We start from the raw sequence: 19,420 nt of genomic DNA on the forward strand, positions 1-19,420 counted from the left end.
CTGCAGCGCTACACGCTCCGTGTCTCTCCCGCACTCTCTCTCCTTTTTCGTCGCACACTTCTCCAATATCTCACATCCGTCGACAAGCGATCCCCGGGGGGGGTAGGGGGGGGGGGACGTCAGCCTTGTCCTTGTCGCGTATCAAAGAATGCAAATAGGCCTACGAGTAAGGAATTCCACGCGGAACAAAGCGGAGGACCGGGGGGAGAGGAGTCGGGGGGGTGAGATGAGAAGAAGAAGATGGGGGTCACCAAATACGAAGAAGAAGCAAAGGAGGGGAAAAAAAAAGGGAGATGCCGCTCCACTCCAGCAATTGGTTTTGGAGGAGCTTCTCGCGCACTTGATCTTTTGCCCTTCCAGTTTTCAAATCGCAACGTGAAGCGGTACCAGGGGAATTCAGACAATGGGCTGGCGGAAGACATGGGCGAAAAAAAAAGGATTGGGGAGAAAAATGAGGGCTTAAAAGTACAATGGCGAACAAAAGTCACCAAATGACAATGGCTGACAGCCACTTCAATTCTGAAGTGATGCTCCTGTCATACTGCTACTCTCACTATTGATTTTTTCTCCCCCTCTGCCTCTCTCCCTCTTGGCCTCTCTCTCTCCATTCCACTGTCCCACACGCTCTCTTCTCCTACAGCGAATTGAGTTAAAAAAAGAAAATAATGAAAGAAATTGAATCCAGCCAAAACAGATCCCTGCGGCTGGCATGATCAGTCCTACACGAGCTGCCATCAAGGTTAACACAGACGCAACACTTATCAAAGTATCTCTCCTCCTCCTCATCCCTCTTCTCCTCTCCCCATCCCTGGCTGCTCCTTAATGGACTGTTCACAATGTTTGCTTGGCAGCCTCTTCATCTCTTCCTACCAAGAAGAGAGGGGGAATAAAAGCGCCTGGTCTGTGCAGAAACCTCCCAATGCGCGCCGCACCATCCGTCTGCGTAGTTAGCATCTTGCACCCCAGACGCCAGCGGAGCTTCCAAGGTCGTGCCACGTGAAAAATCATCGATGTTAAAACTGTCATCTGGGTTTTGAAAAATAGTTAAATACGGAAAAGGGCACGAGCGAAATGAAAAATATGTTATTCCGATTCGGGGCTGTCCTATCAAAAGGATATAACAAATGAACAGGGACATGACAGTGAGACCGACCGGGAGATGAAACAGGCACCAGACAAATACATACACTGGGAATTAAGTGACTAGAGGTGAGCATGGAGAAAGAGAATCACACCACCGTTGGGTCTTTATTCCGAGATATGAGACCGGCAGGCGAGCAACTTCAACTTATGTAGATTGCCCTGCTGTCGGTGACAAATGACAACAGAGGAGGCAGTCAAAACTCTCATAGTTGCACTCCAGAGACCGTCAAGCAAAGGAGAAGTTAAAAAAAACTAAACAAAAGAGAGGAGCGGACCAAAGACTTCTCTCCCCGGCTTGAGGTCAGCTGGCTGCACATAATGAAGGCTGTGGTGGAGGGGGTACCTGGGGACTTCATTACTCTGACAGAGAGAGCCGAGGCAGACACTACCAGAATACTATTCCCCCCCCCCCCCCCCCCCATTGTGGACCACGCTCCCCTCCTGAACCAGCCCCCCCCCCCGCGCCCCCGCCCCCTCTCCCTCCAGCCCCTCCGGCTTCATTTTCAACACAAAGGAAGAGCCCGTGTCGGAGAAGCCCCGGCATGCGGCCTGCCTGACATCTATACATCCCCGGTGCTGATGAGTACAAGACAGCCCCGCGCGGTACGGCGGCAGCCATCCATCACAACGGCGGCGCGGCGACGCCAAGGCCGTGTAAATGAAAACCGGGCCATATGGCGTGGCAGTGGTGGAGGTGGGGTTTGTGGAGGTGGTGATGGTGGTGGTGGTGGTGGTGGGGGTGCAACCTTTGCTTTGGGAATTAATTAGGTTTCAGCCAGAAGAAAAAGGACCTCAAATACTTTTTTGGGTCCAACAATGAGCCTCAAAACGGTGAGTCGTGAATCCTAACCCAGTGCGTAGATGGGTTCAAACTAGCAAGCCTAAGCTGTCTTCTGCGCTGATGCACAAAGCAGCGTGCTTCCAAACGTGAGTGTTTCCAGAGAGGCTGTGAGTGTTATTATGAGAGAACATAATGAGCATTAGCTCAATGTTAATGTCATTAACTCTGGGAGAAAGCACGGATCACTTTACAAGCTCAGCCGAGCAGGGTGGGGGGAGGACAATGACGCCAGGCGCTAATTAGGCCGCTATCGCATGGCTTTCATAGCATCTCTCAGACAGCCAATTCAATTACTCCATATAACACCGGGTTAATCAAAGCTGCTCTATAAAGAGCCAGCGGGAGGCGTAGAGAGAGAGAGAGAGAGAGAGATGTAGAGAGAGAGAGAGATGTAGAGAGAGAGATGTAGAGAGAGAGATGTAGAGAGAGATGTAGAGAGAGAGAGAGAGAGAGAGAGAGAGAGAGAGAGAGAGAGAGAGAGAGAGAGAGAGAGAGAGAGAGAGAGAGAGAGAGAGAGAGAGAGAGAGAGAGAGAGAGAAAAAGGAAAGGAGAATGCGAGAATGTGTAAATAATTAGAAAGAACAATGTTGAAGTGAGAACGAGAGAGAGGAAGATGCGAGAGAGAGGGAGTAAAATAGAGCACAGAGCAGGAGAATGCAGGCGGGGATAAAGAAATGACCTGGATGTCGCCCCCTCCTTCCTATCTGTACCCTCACATCTGCCCTTGTGCTCTGGAGTCCACCACATTTCATCCCTAATGAACGGCAACATAAAAAAACGTTCGATTTCTTCCACTCCCTCCTTTCTATCTCTCGTCCCTCTCCATCTCTCTCTTTTTTTTTTTACTTTGCTCTGTATCAGGAGTCTATCATTTACCACACCGGCCAGCAGTGTGCGATCGGGAGATCTCCTCCACATTAAGGATCCTATTAGATAGAGAACCCTAAAAGGTAATTGGATTTCCCCTCCTAGTTATCTTCATCTCTGTTTCACCCTTAGCCCACTGTAATAACTTACTCCCGCCAGCGGAGATAACTCAATTCCATCCCCGGGAAGAAACAGAGAGAGGGGAGTGAGCGAGAGCAACAACAACAGACAACAGGCATATGAAGGAGGGGGAAGAGAAATATATATATGAGAGAGAGAGAGAGAGAGAGAGAGAGAGAGAGAGAGAGAGAGAGAGAGAGAGAGAGAGAGAGAGAGAGAGAGAGAGAGAGAGAGAGAGGAGAGAGAGAGAGAGAGAGAGAGAGAGAGAGAGAGAGAGAGAGAGAGAGAGAGAGAGAGAGAGAGAGAGAGAGAGAGAGAGAGAGCAAGGGAGAGAGAGAGCAAGGGAGAGAGTGCATACAGTAAGTCTCTCAGGCAAATTGGCATCTAAATCTCAAGGCTGCACCATCGCTGCCTTCCCAAGGATATGAACTCAACATTAATATGTTTTTTATCTGTTCAGTTGCTCTTGTCTCAAGAAGAGTCAACTTGCTTCTAGTGTTGCCTGCCATGCAGAGCTTCACATTCACAAACGTCCCCAGGTGTACCGTAACAGTCGGCGCGAGACAGAAAACAATGGCTACCAAAAAACAACGGCTACTTTGTCAACCGAAGATCCACTGCACCTATAATGAAATTACAGCAAAACAAAACTCAGCACACACAATAGATGTGCACTTTCCTTTTCCTTCTCAGAGACATTTGAACCCCCCCCCCCCCACCAAGTCCAATCCCCGAGGGGGACGTTTCATTGGCCTGTTATTTTTATTGTGGCAGTGCAAAATGAAACTGGTAGCTCCTGGTATCGGCACCGAAGCAGGGGAGCGGATGGGAGGCACAAAAATCAATACAGCAATATCACAGCCAGACTTATCTGCGGCCCACTTCTTCCTGGGGGTCACCGAGGAGCAACTACCTTTAAGTGTATGTGGTGGGTGGAGGGGGCAAACTCAATTGTGAAACAGTTTGGGGGTGGAATGGTGGTGCGGGTCTGATTAAGGACTATTGCAGGACTGAGTAAAGGTGATGGTGGGAGTGAGATTCTGACATCCAGCCACGAAATGAAAGCTTTCAATTCATTGTTACGGTTGGAGGAGCGCTATGGAAGGGGCTCCCAATGTTCGTTGCGATAATGTGAGAGTATATATAACCCATATAAATATATTAGAGGATGTGCTTGCTTATGTTGGCACCACATATTCAATCTCGATAGCGTTACAAACATCATGTTACATACGCTAATGCGAGTAAGACAGTTGTGGAGATTAAAAACAAGGCCTTTGAATAAGAAGGACCTTTCACAGACTGCATCTGTTAAAGAACGATGCTGGATATCCAGAGATCCTCAAGAGATACACAGCCTTTGGGTTCCTGGCTTGTCTATCCACTTTGCCATTCTCCCTAGCTTGTGGTATGTCGGATTTAATGCACACACATGACCTTACAAATACCATCCCATCAAAAATATCTCAAATACCAAATCGGAATACCATCCCTGTGAAAATATGACATTTTTTAACAAGTAGTCATTTTACTCTACTCTTGTGCTCTCCCATGTCTTGTATTACATTTTTCTGACACTAGGCGAGTGACTTGCGTTTGTTCCAGTGGGCTTCATCCAGCACATACAACGGTGGTTATGTGACTGACAACAGACTAACAATGGCAACCAAAAGAACTGGCTCAAAAATAACCTATTAGGTGGGATCGGGAAAAGCGGTCGGTTCAGCGACCGGTCAAGGTACATCATGAGAAGCTCAGGTCACCGAGTCCAACGCTGGTGGAGTTAGAGAAGGTAAAGGGGGGGGTGAAACGGTCAATGGGGGTACCACCGTGAGCCCAGGGCCTCAGCGGCCTGCCAGGCACAGGCCGGTCTATTTGAGGCTGAGAGTGTATACAAGGTGCCCAGTGAAGCAAGCCTGTAACAGACTGCACTGCCCCCACCACCTCCCCAAGCCCGGGGGAGGTGCATTGTTTTCCATCCCTCCAGGGCCCGCTCCAGCCCGCCGCCACGCACACATCCGTGGATCTTTGTAAACACAAACAAGTCTGTTTTTAAAAACCCTGTGTGTGTCCGGCCGCAGATTCCGAAATCGCCCCCGTCAGAACTCGCCGCTGCCGTTGCGAAACAAGCCCGCAGGAAAACACTTGAAATAGATTTGGTCAGAAAAGCGACCAAACAACAACGGAAGAATGTGCGTTTCCAGTTAGCTATAAAAAGGAGGATTACCTCAATAATGAGTTCACAACAAAAAACTGTAAAAAAAAACAACAACAACATGGCAACGGAGAGACAGGAGTCGGACAAGAGCCGTAGCCTCCACTGTGCTGATTAACTCCCAGCACCCCAGGGAGAGCTTCTCTTCCCTGTGAGCCGCCAGTGAGAGAGACCCGTCTGTGAACCTTAAAGAAAGCATAACGTTTTACTGCATGGCAGAGGTTTAGCACTGGGACTGGGAGGAGGAGGAGGAGGAGGTGTTCTAGACAGTCAGAGCCCTTCAGGCCAGTACCTCTCAGGCCTGTCTGCACTTTTTTAGTGCTGGCAGGGCCCTGAGAACCCAGGGAGCGGGGGAGAGCAGAGGAGAGGAGGGGAGGAGGGGAGGGGAGGACGCTGTATTCCTGTCACTGGCGAAATACACCCCCAGCGGGAGTATAACGGACAGGGCCTCGGCATGACAGGAAATGGTTTTGGGTGAGATGGCGAGGGGGAGGTGGATGGGGTGGGGGGTGTTTGAGCCGTCAGACGGAGGTAGGGGGCATAAACGCTGCCCGTGGGTCAAGGCCGAGTGGGCGCTACAGCTGTGCGTGAAAGGCAGCGTTTGTATTGCGGAGCTGGTTGGAAGAGGAGGGGTGTGTGTGTGTGTGGGGGGGGGGGTAAGGTATTTCAAGGGAGGGGGCGGGGGGGGGACCCAAGGCGAGACCTGAAGAGACAGGGCAGAAATTAACACTGCACAATGTTTGGCTAGCATTATATGCCAAACATGATCTCCTGTCGAAAAACGACTCTTCTGTGTATGTGTTTGTGTGTGTATGTCTTTGTGTGTGTGCATGCCTGTATGTGTGTGTATGGAGACACGTCATTATTAAGCTGCAGTACAGGGTGTTATGTTTGAAAAGTAAACATTTTTCCTCAGGGTTGGCAGTGACAGATCGGGAGGTGGGGGGGGGGGGGGGGGGGGGGTGTGTGATGGACAGGTTGGAACCGGCTATTAGGTCAACTCCTCCATGTTCTCTCAAACTGTTACCACTCGCTTGTTTTCCCCCCAGCCCCATGAAAGCCGTGCGCATCGGGCTACCAGCTTTTTGTTTTAGCCGACCGCGCTTTGCCATCAAGCCGCGAAGGAACTTTACTGTACCGAGGGGACACGCCGAGGTAGAAGGAAGATCCGGGAAAGGATGAACATTCGTTGGGTTTCGGGGGGCTTTTGATTCATGGGACAGGATAGAAGAAAGCCTGTAATCCGCCCCTCCACTGATCTTACTTGCTGTTGCGTACGGTGGCTTTGATGCGTTTGAAACATTGTTATTCTGTGGTTCCTGCTCAGATCCCACACACACACACACACACACACACACCAAAAGAGAGCCACTTGGCTTTGAACCCATTTACCGACAGCTTTCCTTCTCCTGGTGTAAACTCTCCCTCTATCCATTTCCAGACATAATACACACGTCAACATCACGACCAAGGGGCTATATTTGTGTCCGTGTTTGTGGAGCTGTCAACGCGGTGCAAGCCACTCTCCCCCCTCCCCGCTCACCTCAAACTCTGCATGTCTCTGGATGTCTTCGGCCCTCTGTCGGCTGAGGATGAACTCCGCCTCGTTGGCCACCCGCACCAGGTGGTCCTTCATAGTGTGACTCAGAAGTCTGCAAAGAGAGAGACAGAGGGAGTGAGAGAGACAGAGAGAGAGAGAGATCAAGACACCCTCATGAAAACCTGCTGCGGGAAGACGTAACAGGATTAGGATGGTAATGCTGTCAATCTTTTTTTTTAGGATTTAAGTGCCAATAAAAAACTCATTAGGCTTAAGATTTCCTTAAACCACCGACAGCTGGTAGGTCATCTTGGGGATTAATACGGGAAAACAAAGTTTAATATCTGTGTAATATCAATAAACCATCGACAATGAGCCATGGCCAATGAGCAGATAATCTAATTTAGCCCAGCAGCCCAGAGGTGTCCTCTGTCCGGAACCAAGGGGCTAATTGATTTGTTAATGATATTCATCTGACAGGGGCCCAGGGCTTCTGCCCACGTCGGTACACATGTAACCTACACCCCCTCACCCAAACACACTCTCCCTTATCTGTGTTAATAACACATGCATACACGTACGGGTGTGTGTGTGTGTTAGAGAGGGCGAGTCGATGTTAGTGTGTGTGTGTCTGAAGGGTGGGGCCTGGGGTGTGTGTGTGTGTGTGTGTGTGTGTGTGTGTGTGTGTGTGTGTGTGTGTGTGTGTGTGTGTGTGTGTGTGTGAGAGAGAAACCCCTCTCTAGAGCAGGAGGTCAGGCCTGTGCAAAGTGGAACAATAACAGACCACAGGCCAGCATGGACTGGGGGGGAGGCAGAGGGGGATGGGGGGGGGGGGGGCTGTGCTGTGCTGGGTGGAGGTTAGGGGCCAGAGAGTGGGCTGGGAGTAGAGGGTGGAGGGGGCATGACAGGCTGGGCTGGTGGAGGTTAGGGGCCAGGGAACGGTTGTAACCCAAGCCTGCTGTTTCAGAGCAGGTCAGCAGGGGAGCAGAGGCGCCTCTGGAGCAGCCAACACGGCCCTCCGCCAGCTTTAAGATGCTAGGGCTTCATACATATGGAGGAGGCACACACTTAAACATGTGCGCACCCACGTACAAATGTTTGCATACACGTTTAGGGCGCCGAGACTCAAACGTGCATTTCGGATTGGTACAAAATAATATATATATACGCGATGCTGTAAATAACTTTTTTGCGTTTCACTAAAGCAGGTATAAACGGGAAAATAAACGTGAGCAGGGAAAAAGCTAACCTGGCTTGAGCTGTTTGTTTTCGTCACGTGAGTAATGATGTAAGTGACGAAAAATGCAGCTTTGTTCATTTCGCATGCACGGCTAAAATAAATCCCCGACGGCTTTCCAGTTGACACAAAATGTTCGAAATGTTTCAAAAATCATTTTTCCTTTATACCTCAGATTTTTTTTTCGCCCAACTTCCCAACGTACACTGAGATGATGGATTTCAAATTTAATACAAACTAGGAGACGTAGAAAAAAAAAAGAAAAGAAAAAAAATGTATGCACACACTAAAGCCAGTACCAACTGCTCTAAAAGCAGGAGAGCGGGCAGGGTCAAGTTACAGCCCTCCACCCCCCCCCCCCCCCCCCCCCAACCCCACCACCAACGCAAATCATTATAGCCTCACTATAGTAACCACAACCAGAGTGTAGCAGAGTCTCCGCACAGTGGACGGCCGGTTCCCCCGCTCTCTTTCCCTCGGTATATAAAAGTGCACCGCCGGCCTCATTAGCATTAGCTCGGATTAGCCTGACGAGCGCTTCATGCGATCCGCTGATCAATAATGGAAAGCACGGGGGAGCCGACCCCCTCCCACATTGGGAATTGATGAGCGACGAGAGAGAGAAGTGAAGTGGGAAGAGAGGAGAGGAGCGATATATCCTCAAGCTCTCGAACGATGGCGGAGGGACAAATAAGGAGGCCGTACGTCGGAGACGCATGTAGCGAATAAAGCGAGGACAGATGGTGAAAAGGCAAAGGAGAGAGATAAACTCAGATGTGAACTCACAGGGCCAGACATGGAGACAGTGTGGGGGGATGATGGTGGGTGTGTGTTTGTATGTGCACATGTGCGTGTGCAATGGGGGGGGGGTGATTTCCCAAGTGTCACAGAAGGACTCTGAGATCAAAAATCCCCGTCGCCACCCTCTCCATCCACCCCTTGTCTTCCCGAGCCCCCTGTGGGACGAGCAGGTATCGAACGGAGCCTTGAACTCCCGGGCCTCCCCTCCAACCCTCCCCCTCCCCCTCAGCTCCTCTTTCCCTGCCCATTGATTTTTATTTGCAGTTTTTTTTATCTTCCTCTGCTGAACCTTCACTAGGAGACCCATGACAGGAGGTCGGGGGGGGGGGGGGGGGGGCTAGGGGCCGTCCCAGAGATCAGTGGTGTGGGTGGGGGGAGAGGTGGCCGACGCCCGGCAATGGGAAGATAATGAAGAGGTGGTGCTGTGAGAAGATGTATCGGTGATCAGGGTACAGACCTGCCCTCATTCACCAGCTCGATGAAGGCCAGCCCAGCGTTCTTCTGGATGGAGTTCTGCCATTCCTGTAATACACACACACACACACAATGTGGGGTCAGTGCCAACGTTTGTTAAGTGATACACACTAAATGCATTTAACACATGGAGCAGCTAAAAGGGGAAAGGGAAAAGGGAGTTCTGACTTGGGAAACAGATGGGTCACCGTTAAAATAAGTTTCTTTTTTTCATTCCTTAAATAAAAACTGGTGTTTGTCTTTATTAGGTCGGGGCAGATGGATTTAGAATTTAGAAAACCCAAAAGGGAGAAAGGAGATATCAGCCAGTGCCCAGATCCATTGATCATCAGCGACCTTAAAAAGTGGATGCTAATGTAACAAAGCTTGTTGCTGAGCCTTTCCTGCTAGCATCCACACGATGACTTATGGCTAACAAATCATTTATATGGGTACGACGCTAAAACTAGCACATGCTATCGCAAGCGCACACACACGCACAGTCACACACACACACACACGCACGCACACACTCTATGGCCTCAGATGCTATGGAGATTAAGCACAGAGCAGTAGAGTAGATGCATACATCACGACCCTGAAGTGAGCGTGCTAAGACCCCCTCTCCCCCTTGAGAAAAGTTATGGTTTGGAGGTGTCAGCTTAAACAATTCAAACAAGCTCCGCGTTGGACTTTAAATTCTCAGCTAGGACACGGATGGGGAGAAGGAGGGGGAGAAGGAGAAGGAGGAGGCGGAGGAACTCGTCGCCATCGGCACTCGTGTTCCGTTCAATATTTCAACACCTTCGACACAACCGTCAAAAGAATAATAAAGCAACAAGGTCGCCCGTCTGAACTTCACATTGCTTTTTCCCCCTCTTCCTCTCTCGGGACGGGGAGAAAAATGCACTCCAAATCTCAAGTTAACAGACTTAAAACTTCCAAGCTATGGCCGTCTTTAAATCCTTTAGGAGCTAATCATTTGCTAGAAATGGAATTGCACGTAGTATAAATATAAAGACAATCGAAAAAACGTTGTGTGCAAGTTATTCAAGTTTTTGTAATAAAAGTTAACACTGTAAATATAAAAAATGCCTGCGTACACATTTCAAGATTCTAGGGCTCAAAACAAAGATAAAAAAGTGAAAGTGGGAATGCTTGCGATGAACTCTGCTCCCCTCCGTGTCTCGGGCTGGATAGAGGAGTGCGTGTTTATGCCCTTTCAGCGAAACGTCCCGAGCCCACAGGAAGAATGAGTGTTACAGGGAGGAAGGAACGGCTCAGTTTACACCCGTTTCTCGGGACACATCCCCGTGCATTAGCGCATGCGTTACCATTCATATCACCCTCTCCCAGGTTTTTCTCCTTAACCCTGACGCGTGTGAAACCATCAGAACGGATCATATTCGAACAGAAACCACTCTTAATAAAAAAAAAAACACACAAAAAAAGGGGGAAAATGCCTGTGAACCATCAGTCTGAGACCAAGGGTTCCGAGCAGTGGCAGTGAGCTTGCAACCAAATCAAAATCAGAAGTGCTTTTTGTCTCGGCGGAAAATATTGGCATTGACCGTGTTTACAATACATTCAAAATAGCGCCGGGCAAAGAGGGCGAATACACGTCAGGGGTTTCGGAGTGTAAATAGAGTTGTTTTATTCTTTATTTTTAAACACTGGCAGAGCAGGCCCTTTTTCGTGGCAGACGGGGACGGGACTCGGAGGAAGTGTGTCAGAGGAGCCCGGGGGCCCCTGGAGGTTGAGGGACATTAACCATGAGCTGGAGGCCTGGGGCTGGGGGCCTGGACACGGACACGCCAGACCACTGCAAGCCCCCCTGCTCTCTTAAATAAACACAAATCAGAAGCAAGGTGGTAAACAATGCTGCACGCACTCAACGCTAAAGGAAACACGAGCGAAAGCTTAAATGATTGGGATTCAAAGTCAATAGTGGTTTTTTTTCTTTTCGAAAAGCGAAAAAATATAATGTAAAGCTGCATTTGAATACCTTCCAAACACTGCCTTCGACGCTAAAAACTAATCTAGCCTTTGATTGGGGAGCTGAACACTGGAAAAACGCACGGGAGGTCATTGGCATGTCCTGGGGAAATAAACAGACAAAGGGGTGATGGCAAGACGAATGGTGTCATTATGGGGCGAGAAACGTGTGTTGGAGTTCAATTAAAAGAGAAGAGCATTGACCCTGATCAGAGACATCAGGACAGGTCCCGGTGACAGACAGCGACCGCAGGGACAATTCAGTGATAGGATATTGGATTTGGTCAGCAGTGTCATGACTTTTATGGCGGCGATAAGGGGCGGCGGCCACAGCTCCCCTCCCGATGATGAGGGGATACAAGCAGCCATTTGTGACCTATCACCTTTAACCTGACCTCCCGACTGATGATGGGGCACTGCGCGATCGAACTCCCCCCCCCCCCCCCCCCACAGCCCCCCTCCCTCCACCACCGCCACCACCCTAGTCTCGATCGGGAGCTTCTCTTCAACATGCGTACATTTGACGGATTCTCTGAGCTATAGAAAATAGACAATATGTGTGTGTGTAACAGTGTTGTGCATGAATTCCTGTGTTTGTATTGTGTGTCAATAAAGAGTAATCGAGAACGAGGCATTAATTGAACTTGCCAGCCGCTGGGACAGACCAGAAGCCCACAAGACTGCCCCTTTGTTTGGGCAGCGACGGCAGTGAGTCTAAACACACATGCCACGCACTTCCGTCATTGCAGCTGATTATCCATAATCAACATCTAAATATACCGCCGCCGCGGGTGACAGAAGACAGACTTCCTCTGCAAGAAAAGTAGTCCTTCGAACATCAGGCAGGCTCGCCACAACAATGTAAAAATCTGACACGGACGGCTGAAGGCTTGACCCCTCAACAAATAGACGGGGCTAGTTCTGGTCAGTCCCTCTCACGAGTTACGTGGAGACCGGGGACGGCCGAGGAAGACCTCAGGTTCTTTTATTTATCCATCTATTATTGGATGGAGGAAACAGGACGCCGGACCTGCTGTGGCTGTTTGATCCGGCGTTAAATTCAATTACATGGTGACACGGGGTGGGGGGAGGGGGGCTGTAAACATTTCACCGATAATCTTGGGGAACAGCACCAGCCGTGTACGTTCCTCAACGAGCCAATCACACGATAAACATCTCTACCACCAAACAAGCAAACAACACGCATCAGCATGCGATCCGGTCGGTTAAAAAAGTTGATTTTGTTTTATTGTATTTAGTTTATCGTTAGTTCGTTGTCGAGAAGTGTGGAGCTCGTCAACTGCTATTTCCCGACTGTCGGAAAAACAAGAGGAGAAATATGTTAACACCGACGTCGCTTTCTGTGTATGTTAGTGTGGGCAGATGTTATCTTGGTAAAGGAAAACATACATCTCAAAGTGATGCTCATGTGATCGAAATCCCTACTAAGGGAATATTTCCTGACATCCAAATATTTACACTAAAGAATTTTCAAATCCTTGCGAAGTCTTTCATTCGGCATTACCAGTCGTATATCATTTATACCCAAGAATGTATTTTGGAATTCTTTTTTTTTTTATTAACTAGTTTTAAACTTTCTCTTTTTATAGTAATATGATAATAATAAAGTATTATAGTATTATAAATAAATAAATGACTGAAGTAAGATGTAAATAATTTATCTTATTCTGTTTTGCAACGACTCTGTTCGGCACCATATGAATAGTATACTGTAAGATTTCATATATTTTTAAGGAAAATAAATGTTATGTATTCATCCAAATTGTTCCAAAGAGACTTTACTGGCTAAATGGATAAAAAAATATTAAACACGTATAAATATCAATAAAAAGTTTAATTTATTAGATTAATGTAATAAACCCATCTACCCAATATAATTAGATTTTTTTTTTTTTTTTTAATAAAAAACTATTAAAATGATTCATACAAACTTCTAAATAAGCCTGTAGTTATAATTCTGAATTAATATCTAAGCCTGAAGCCTGGAATCAAATCCAGTATTAAAGCATGGAAATATCCTAAAAAGCAATCCCAGGGGGAGTGCATATATACAACTGATCCACTGACTTCATATCTAAACAAAGAGAAAACCACACGTTATGTATTATTTATGATCGTATCATCTCTATGCTAAATACTATAATTCTCAAAAAAGGTGGACATAACTTTGGCAACATGCTTTTCTGAAAGAGGGGTAAAAAGTCCCATCCACTCCCCACACAGAGCTCAGACAGGGGAGGGGCGTGGAGTCCATTATACCAGCAGGACAGCGAGGGAGAGGGACAGAGGGCCGCATTCCAACCTCTAACAGCCTGGACCCCGCCAGGTAAGAAAACATGAACAGTGCCCGTCCATAGGAGAGACCCTCTTGTCAAGGGGAAAACTCATATACTGGGAAAAACTATTAAATTCCACAGATAAATAACGGACCCTTCATGCCCCTTGGGGCCCCTGGGTCCCTATGCTAAAATTAAATAATAATGGGAGCTAAATTAAAAGCCACTCCATGTTTTAAGAGTCACTCGCCCGATATTCCCCTCACAGCGAGACCTCACTTCCTGTCTGTAAGCTCCCCCTTCCTGGACCCAGACCCCCACAGCATCGCATCTCCCCGCTCCATAGCTGCCATCGGCGGGGAGCCGACAGCAGTAAGTGCCAGTTGGCGTTGGCGTGTTTTCCGAGAGCTCCCAAAAGGGAACCCGTTGGAGCTATGATACGATCCACCTGTCCCCACCGTGGGGGGCTGGTGGGTAGAGGGTTGGTGCTGATGGAGGACCTCATGGAGACGAAGGTGAAGAGAGGAGAGGTGAGGAGTATTGAGGAGCAGAGGTGAGGAGTAGTGAGGAGCAGCAAGCCAGGAGGAACAAGGCTAAGGAGAGGTTGGGAGGGAAAAATAACACTTTGATCCACATTGATCTTGAAACGTGTGTGTGTGTGTGTGTGTGTGTGTGTGTGTGTGTGTGTGTGTGTGTGTGTGTGTGTGTGTGTGTGTGTGTGTGTGTGTGTGTGTGTGTGTGTGTGTGTGTGTGTGTGTGTGTGTGTGTGTGTGTGTGTGTGTGTGTACTTATGTACATGTGTGTGATAGATGTGTGTGTGTTCGTGAGAGTGTGTTTGGCTACGCAGTGGGAAGCAGCTCTGGCTGTGAGGATCGAGAGGCTCGTTCTGGAGGGAAACATATTTTTTGGTCCCCTGCCTCGAACCACATTCCTGGTCCCTTCCCTCACCTTTGCTCCGCTGTGTTCAAAAAATGTTTCATACAGCAAACTCATGCCGTGCTCTCAACCTATCAAATACCTCCGTAAAAGAAAAAGAAAAAAGATGAAATGCTGCTGCTTTGCCATTAAAAATAAATAAGCTGATGTGTGAATGGGAGTGAATGGCCCTTTGTTTATTTATGTCCGTTAAAAGCAAGACGTTAAATGCCTTTAAAGTGAAATCAAAAAAACGTTGCTCAGGTATTTTTTCCATTAGTCGCCACAGCTAGGTGAAGACTGAAGTAAGTACTTCAACCAAAACCAATGGAGATATATATTATTTTTGTCGCTTTGGGGAGGGCGTAGCATCCGAGTTGCTGTGGCTTATGGTCCCAGCGTTCCCAGCGTCAGGGTATTGATCCAGGCAGGGGCCAGGGGGGGACAGAGCGAACGCACACCCGGGCTCCGAGCGCTGCCTGCGGGGGGTTAAACTCCACAGCGACACGACTCTCCGCTTCCATCATGGAGGTCAGCGAGGCCAGAGGTCAGAGGGGGAGCCCAGTCTCTGTCTACTCATCGACTGGGGACAGAGGTGTCCATCTGTTAAACAGGTTAACTTCAGGAGCGAGGGCTGTCTCTCTATGCACCGACTCTGGGCGTGGGATGATGTGGGGTGGATTAGTGGATTAGCTGCTGCTGCTGTTATTGAATATCTATTTAGGGATTATCCGGTATCAATGGACCGGGATATGGACCGATAAGCACTGCTCGTTTGTATCAAAGAGCTTAGCGCTGAAGTCAATGTGTGTATTTAACGATGTTCTTAAATTGCATCTTGATAAAGTACCTATTTATGAGGGGGAAAATAAGGGACTACAATGAAATACATTAGCAATTACATTAAAACAAAGTCTAGAATACATACGACAGAGAATCAAACAGTCGTACGTTCTAGTATTTCCACCATAATCTCCTACAGTAGATCACACACACTGTCTCCATAAATATTTCTATCCTCCCTTTTTCTATTTTTCTTTCGTGGACGTGCACTCCTTCACTAGTGCATGGACCTCTGTAAGTGGCTCTTATCAGCACTCCAGCATCGCAGTTACCACCTCCCTCTCTCCACTCTCTCCATACAGGATGCGTTCCTGATAAATGGCAGTAAGACGGATGGGCCGACAGAGGGGCCGACCATAACGGCTGATCTACAGGACACAAACGCGCCCGCCGCAGAGATTTGTGAGCCTCGACGGCGCTGATAATGGCGGACGGTCCGAACCATCCCTCAACGCTCGAACATCAAGGCGCACGGGGAGGAGAGGGGGGGGAGAATAGAAAAAGTTAAAGCTCTTTCTCTTATTCGGCGATCTTTATTTATTCACGGCGTTTCTTTTCTCTTCTCTGTGGTAGCGGTCTTCCCCGTCACCCGCTGAGTGCCCCTGGTTAACGTGGCTGCCGTAAATATGACCGTCGAGGGGAAACAACATGTGAAAGAGGGACAGGGAGAGAGAGGTCGACTGTCAGGGCAAATTAGGGCTGTTTCAGTGACAGAGGCTTTTTAGACCTGGTGGGGTTGGCTGATGACATGCATGTGATATTCGAGGCCACGGCCACAGGAAGTCCTCGACTCCCTGCTGCCTCAACCTTCTCAAAATAACCTCATGATACACAAACTAAAACAAACAACCAGAAAGCCATTCACGAGAAAAAAGCGTGGCTTTATGCAAAAACATTTAGCATCGTACATGCCTACGTCGCTAAACACCTACCTTCTCTAACGAGGCGCTGTCCACTTTTTTGCAACATGCTTACTTTCCCGGTGGTTAATAGCGCTTGAAGGGACTGCATAGCTACTGTATTAAACATCACTCCGTTAACTATATGACGCCTCCTATGGGGTCATTATTCCTGACTTTGTATATGCAGCAGTGGGCGAGCGCGGATCGATACGGCCATGATGCACGCCACCCCCGTGCTTAATGCCTGCCACAAAATGGCCCTTTAATTGGGAGCCCGGCGGTAGTTGTTTAGAAAGGGGGAGCGCCATCAAACAGCGGTTAACAATCGGCGGCTGAATGCCAGGCTGATGCGGCTGCCAATGCAACATTCATAAGAGCCCTGATTAAAAACTCCTCTGGCGTCCCCAGGCACGCGACCCCCCGACCCCGGTCCTACTCCATCTCAAAGAGGCACGGCGGGAAATTAATTAGAAAAATGTTCAGCGCCACCGCGTTATCGCATCACACATCTCTCGACATCTCTGATGAAACGGGGAGAAGGGGGAGGGTGGAGGGGCGGAGGGAGGGTTGGGGGGTACGGGGTGGAGGCGGGTGTTGGGGGGCTGGGGGGGGGGGGAAGGAAAATCAATCAAACGCGACGCCGTCACCTCCGTCTGCCGTGTTTCCATGTAGGTAAAGAAGAGGTACAAGCCGGCCACTGAGCCACTTCCTGTGGGAGGAGTGAGCATTTCCTGTGCCAGGGGCAGCGGCAAACTTTGCTAAATAATGTCATTAATCATGGCACTGGCGGATTTGCTTTTTTTTCTTTCCAGTGTCCCACAAAAAGAGTGGGAAAGACCGGAACACACACAAATGCAGAATGACATGGGTGTACACACACACACACACACACACACACACACACACACACACACACACACACACACACACACACACACACACACACACACACACACACACACACACACACACACACACACACACACACATCGTAATTTAGCTCAGAGGTAGGTCTTCGAATGTTCCCTTCATTTCCCTGGTGAAAGGTAGATCCCCCCCTCCAATACCTTTCCCCCCGGCTACCCCGCCCCTCTCCCTCGCTCTCCACACAACAATAAAATTACATTTGCATCAGCTGTGAGAGAATCTGGTTGGATGATTTATTGAAGCAATCAACACGGCGCCGGCCAATCCGTGCAATGCTAACCTGAAGCTAGAGAGAGGAAGCAGTGGAAGGCGGAGAGGGGGGGACGGGGTAGGGTGGAGGGTGGGGGGTGCGGCTTGGCTTGGTCCCACAGCGAGCAGGGGAAGAAATAGCTGGTGCTGAGGACTGATGGGGGGGAGGGGGGGGGGGGGTGAGACGCGCTCGGTGCAGCGGGGGCAATCCCACTAAGATTCAGCCTTTGATTAGATTAGCATTAAACAACACCCTGGCAGATATGACAAATAGGTGCATTAGAGGCTGTCATTCTCCCTCTTCCCTGGTTCCCCTTCTCCCTCTCCCCCTCCATCTCTCTCTCCTTCTCTGGCTCCCACTCCCCACCAGCTCCTGGGTGTCTGGGCGCCAAACCCCCCCCACCCCTCCGGGCGGCTGACACCAAGGCGGATGTGTGTAATCTCACTGTATTACCACAGTGGAGGAGAAGCCAAGTGAATAATGAGCAGTAAATAGGGTGGAAGCGGGTGAGCAGAAAGAGAAGGAGCGGAAGGGGGAGGAGGAGGAGAAGAAGAAAACAGACCACAGACAGCATTTTTTTTGGTGTGTGGAAATGAAGCTGATAACATAAAAAGCAGTCAGCGTGGCTTCTCCCAGAGCGCCGTCATTAATCAGAGGGTGTCCTGCATCACAGGTCTCTTTGTTTTTCACCACACTGTTAAAACAGTAAAAGGCAAACAGAGCAGGAGGTGGGGGGGGGGGGGGGGGGGTTATCAGATGTCCTCCTTGTCCGCGTGCCTTACGCACTATAAATGAAGGTGCTTTGCGTTTCATATTTACCAAACAAAAGATGCACGCACACGCACACACACACACACACACACACACACACACACACACACACACAAACAGACACACACACACACGGTTTAATCCGATGGCTCGGCATACGTAGACGACCCACGTTAATGAACTGCGCTGTGTGCTCAGCTCAGCGGTAACGCAGGGAAACCATCCACACCCCGGCCTCTTCATTGATCCGCCCACACCTGCTTATGATCCCCAGGAATTAGTATTCATGAAGCCCCCGCCCTGCCCCCGCTGAATAAACTTGGCAACAGAAAAAAAACAACAGCCCACAGGAGCACGACAAACAAAAGGAGAAAATCAATGCACCGCAGCATCAAATCGACATTATCCCTCCTCATCGCTTTGGCCCCGGTGGCTAGGGCCAGTGCCATCGGGTCAGAGGTGACCCGGACAGGTCGGCCACCCTTGACCCAACCAGCCAATATCTGCTCCCTTGGCCCAGTGTTGCCCTCCTATCCCCGGACGCACTCTTTGTGGATCGAGAGCCCGCGGTGGTGGGAGAAAGAAGATAAGATGCTTGGATGGACATTTTTCCTTTTTTCCCCGCACTGACCGCAGATTTACTGCACTGAAGGTGAGGGTGAGGTGGATAAACCAGTGGAGCGAGAGAGAGAAGAGGACAGCAGGGGTTGGGGGGAGGGAGGGAGGGATGGGGAAGGCAGAGAAGGGGGCGGGGGGAAGGGGAAGGTGGAGGTGAGGAAATGATGAAGATGTTGGCGGGAAGACTTGCCTGTGAGCACAGCAGCATGACCAGCTCCACCACGGAGCTGCTGGACCTCATGCACACCAGGCCTGGAAGCAAACCAGACAGAGAGGTGAGACTGCGTGGACATCATTCAGAAAACAGACGCCCTACTGAACACAGTCACGGTGCATCACCTACTTTTAGTCATCCCGGCTTCCATTCGGATCAAATGGGTAGGCGTATCGACCCATACCCAAAACACACAGCCCCCACCGCCCCCCTCCCACACATCAACGCTTGCATTAGCTCAACTCTGTGCCATCTGCAGCAGGGGAGCTGATACTATTGATGGGCCTAATGAGTGGACATGATGTTACTGTAAACTAATACATATTTGGGCCTTGTATTACAGGGCTGGCCGCACGGCCGAGCATATGTCTCATTGATCTCTAATGGCGAGAGCGGGGCTTTAAAAGGGCAGGGGGGCCACTGGAGTGGTCAGGGTGTTCTTTCTGGAGCACTATTCATATGACCCGAGCA

At 49.4% G+C, this 19,420-nt stretch overlaps 1 protein-coding gene across 5 annotated transcripts in view; it reads right to left on the reverse strand.

Moving 5' to 3' along the window:
- Nucleotides 1-19,420, reverse strand: part of lrba (LPS responsive beige-like anchor protein) — a 186,004-nt gene that overhangs the window by 99,024 nt on the left and 67,560 nt on the right. For all 5 annotated transcript variants that reach the window (XM_056586364.1, XM_056586362.1, XM_056586366.1 and 2 more), the window contains exons 33-35: nucleotides 18,926-18,987; nucleotides 9,222-9,286; nucleotides 6,730-6,838 (exon numbers count right to left, since the gene is read on the reverse strand). In XM_056586364.1, the coding sequence (XP_056442339.1) occupies nucleotides 6,730-6,838; nucleotides 9,222-9,286; nucleotides 18,926-18,987 (236 nt within the window). The remainder of the gene's footprint in view (nucleotides 1-6,729; nucleotides 6,839-9,221; nucleotides 9,287-18,925; nucleotides 18,988-19,420) is intronic.

Source organism: Gadus chalcogrammus, chromosome 3 (assembly GCF_026213295.1).
Source record: "Gadus chalcogrammus isolate NIFS_2021 chromosome 3, NIFS_Gcha_1.0, whole genome shotgun sequence".
NCBI lineage: Eukaryota > Metazoa > Chordata > Actinopteri > Gadiformes > Gadidae > Gadus > Gadus chalcogrammus.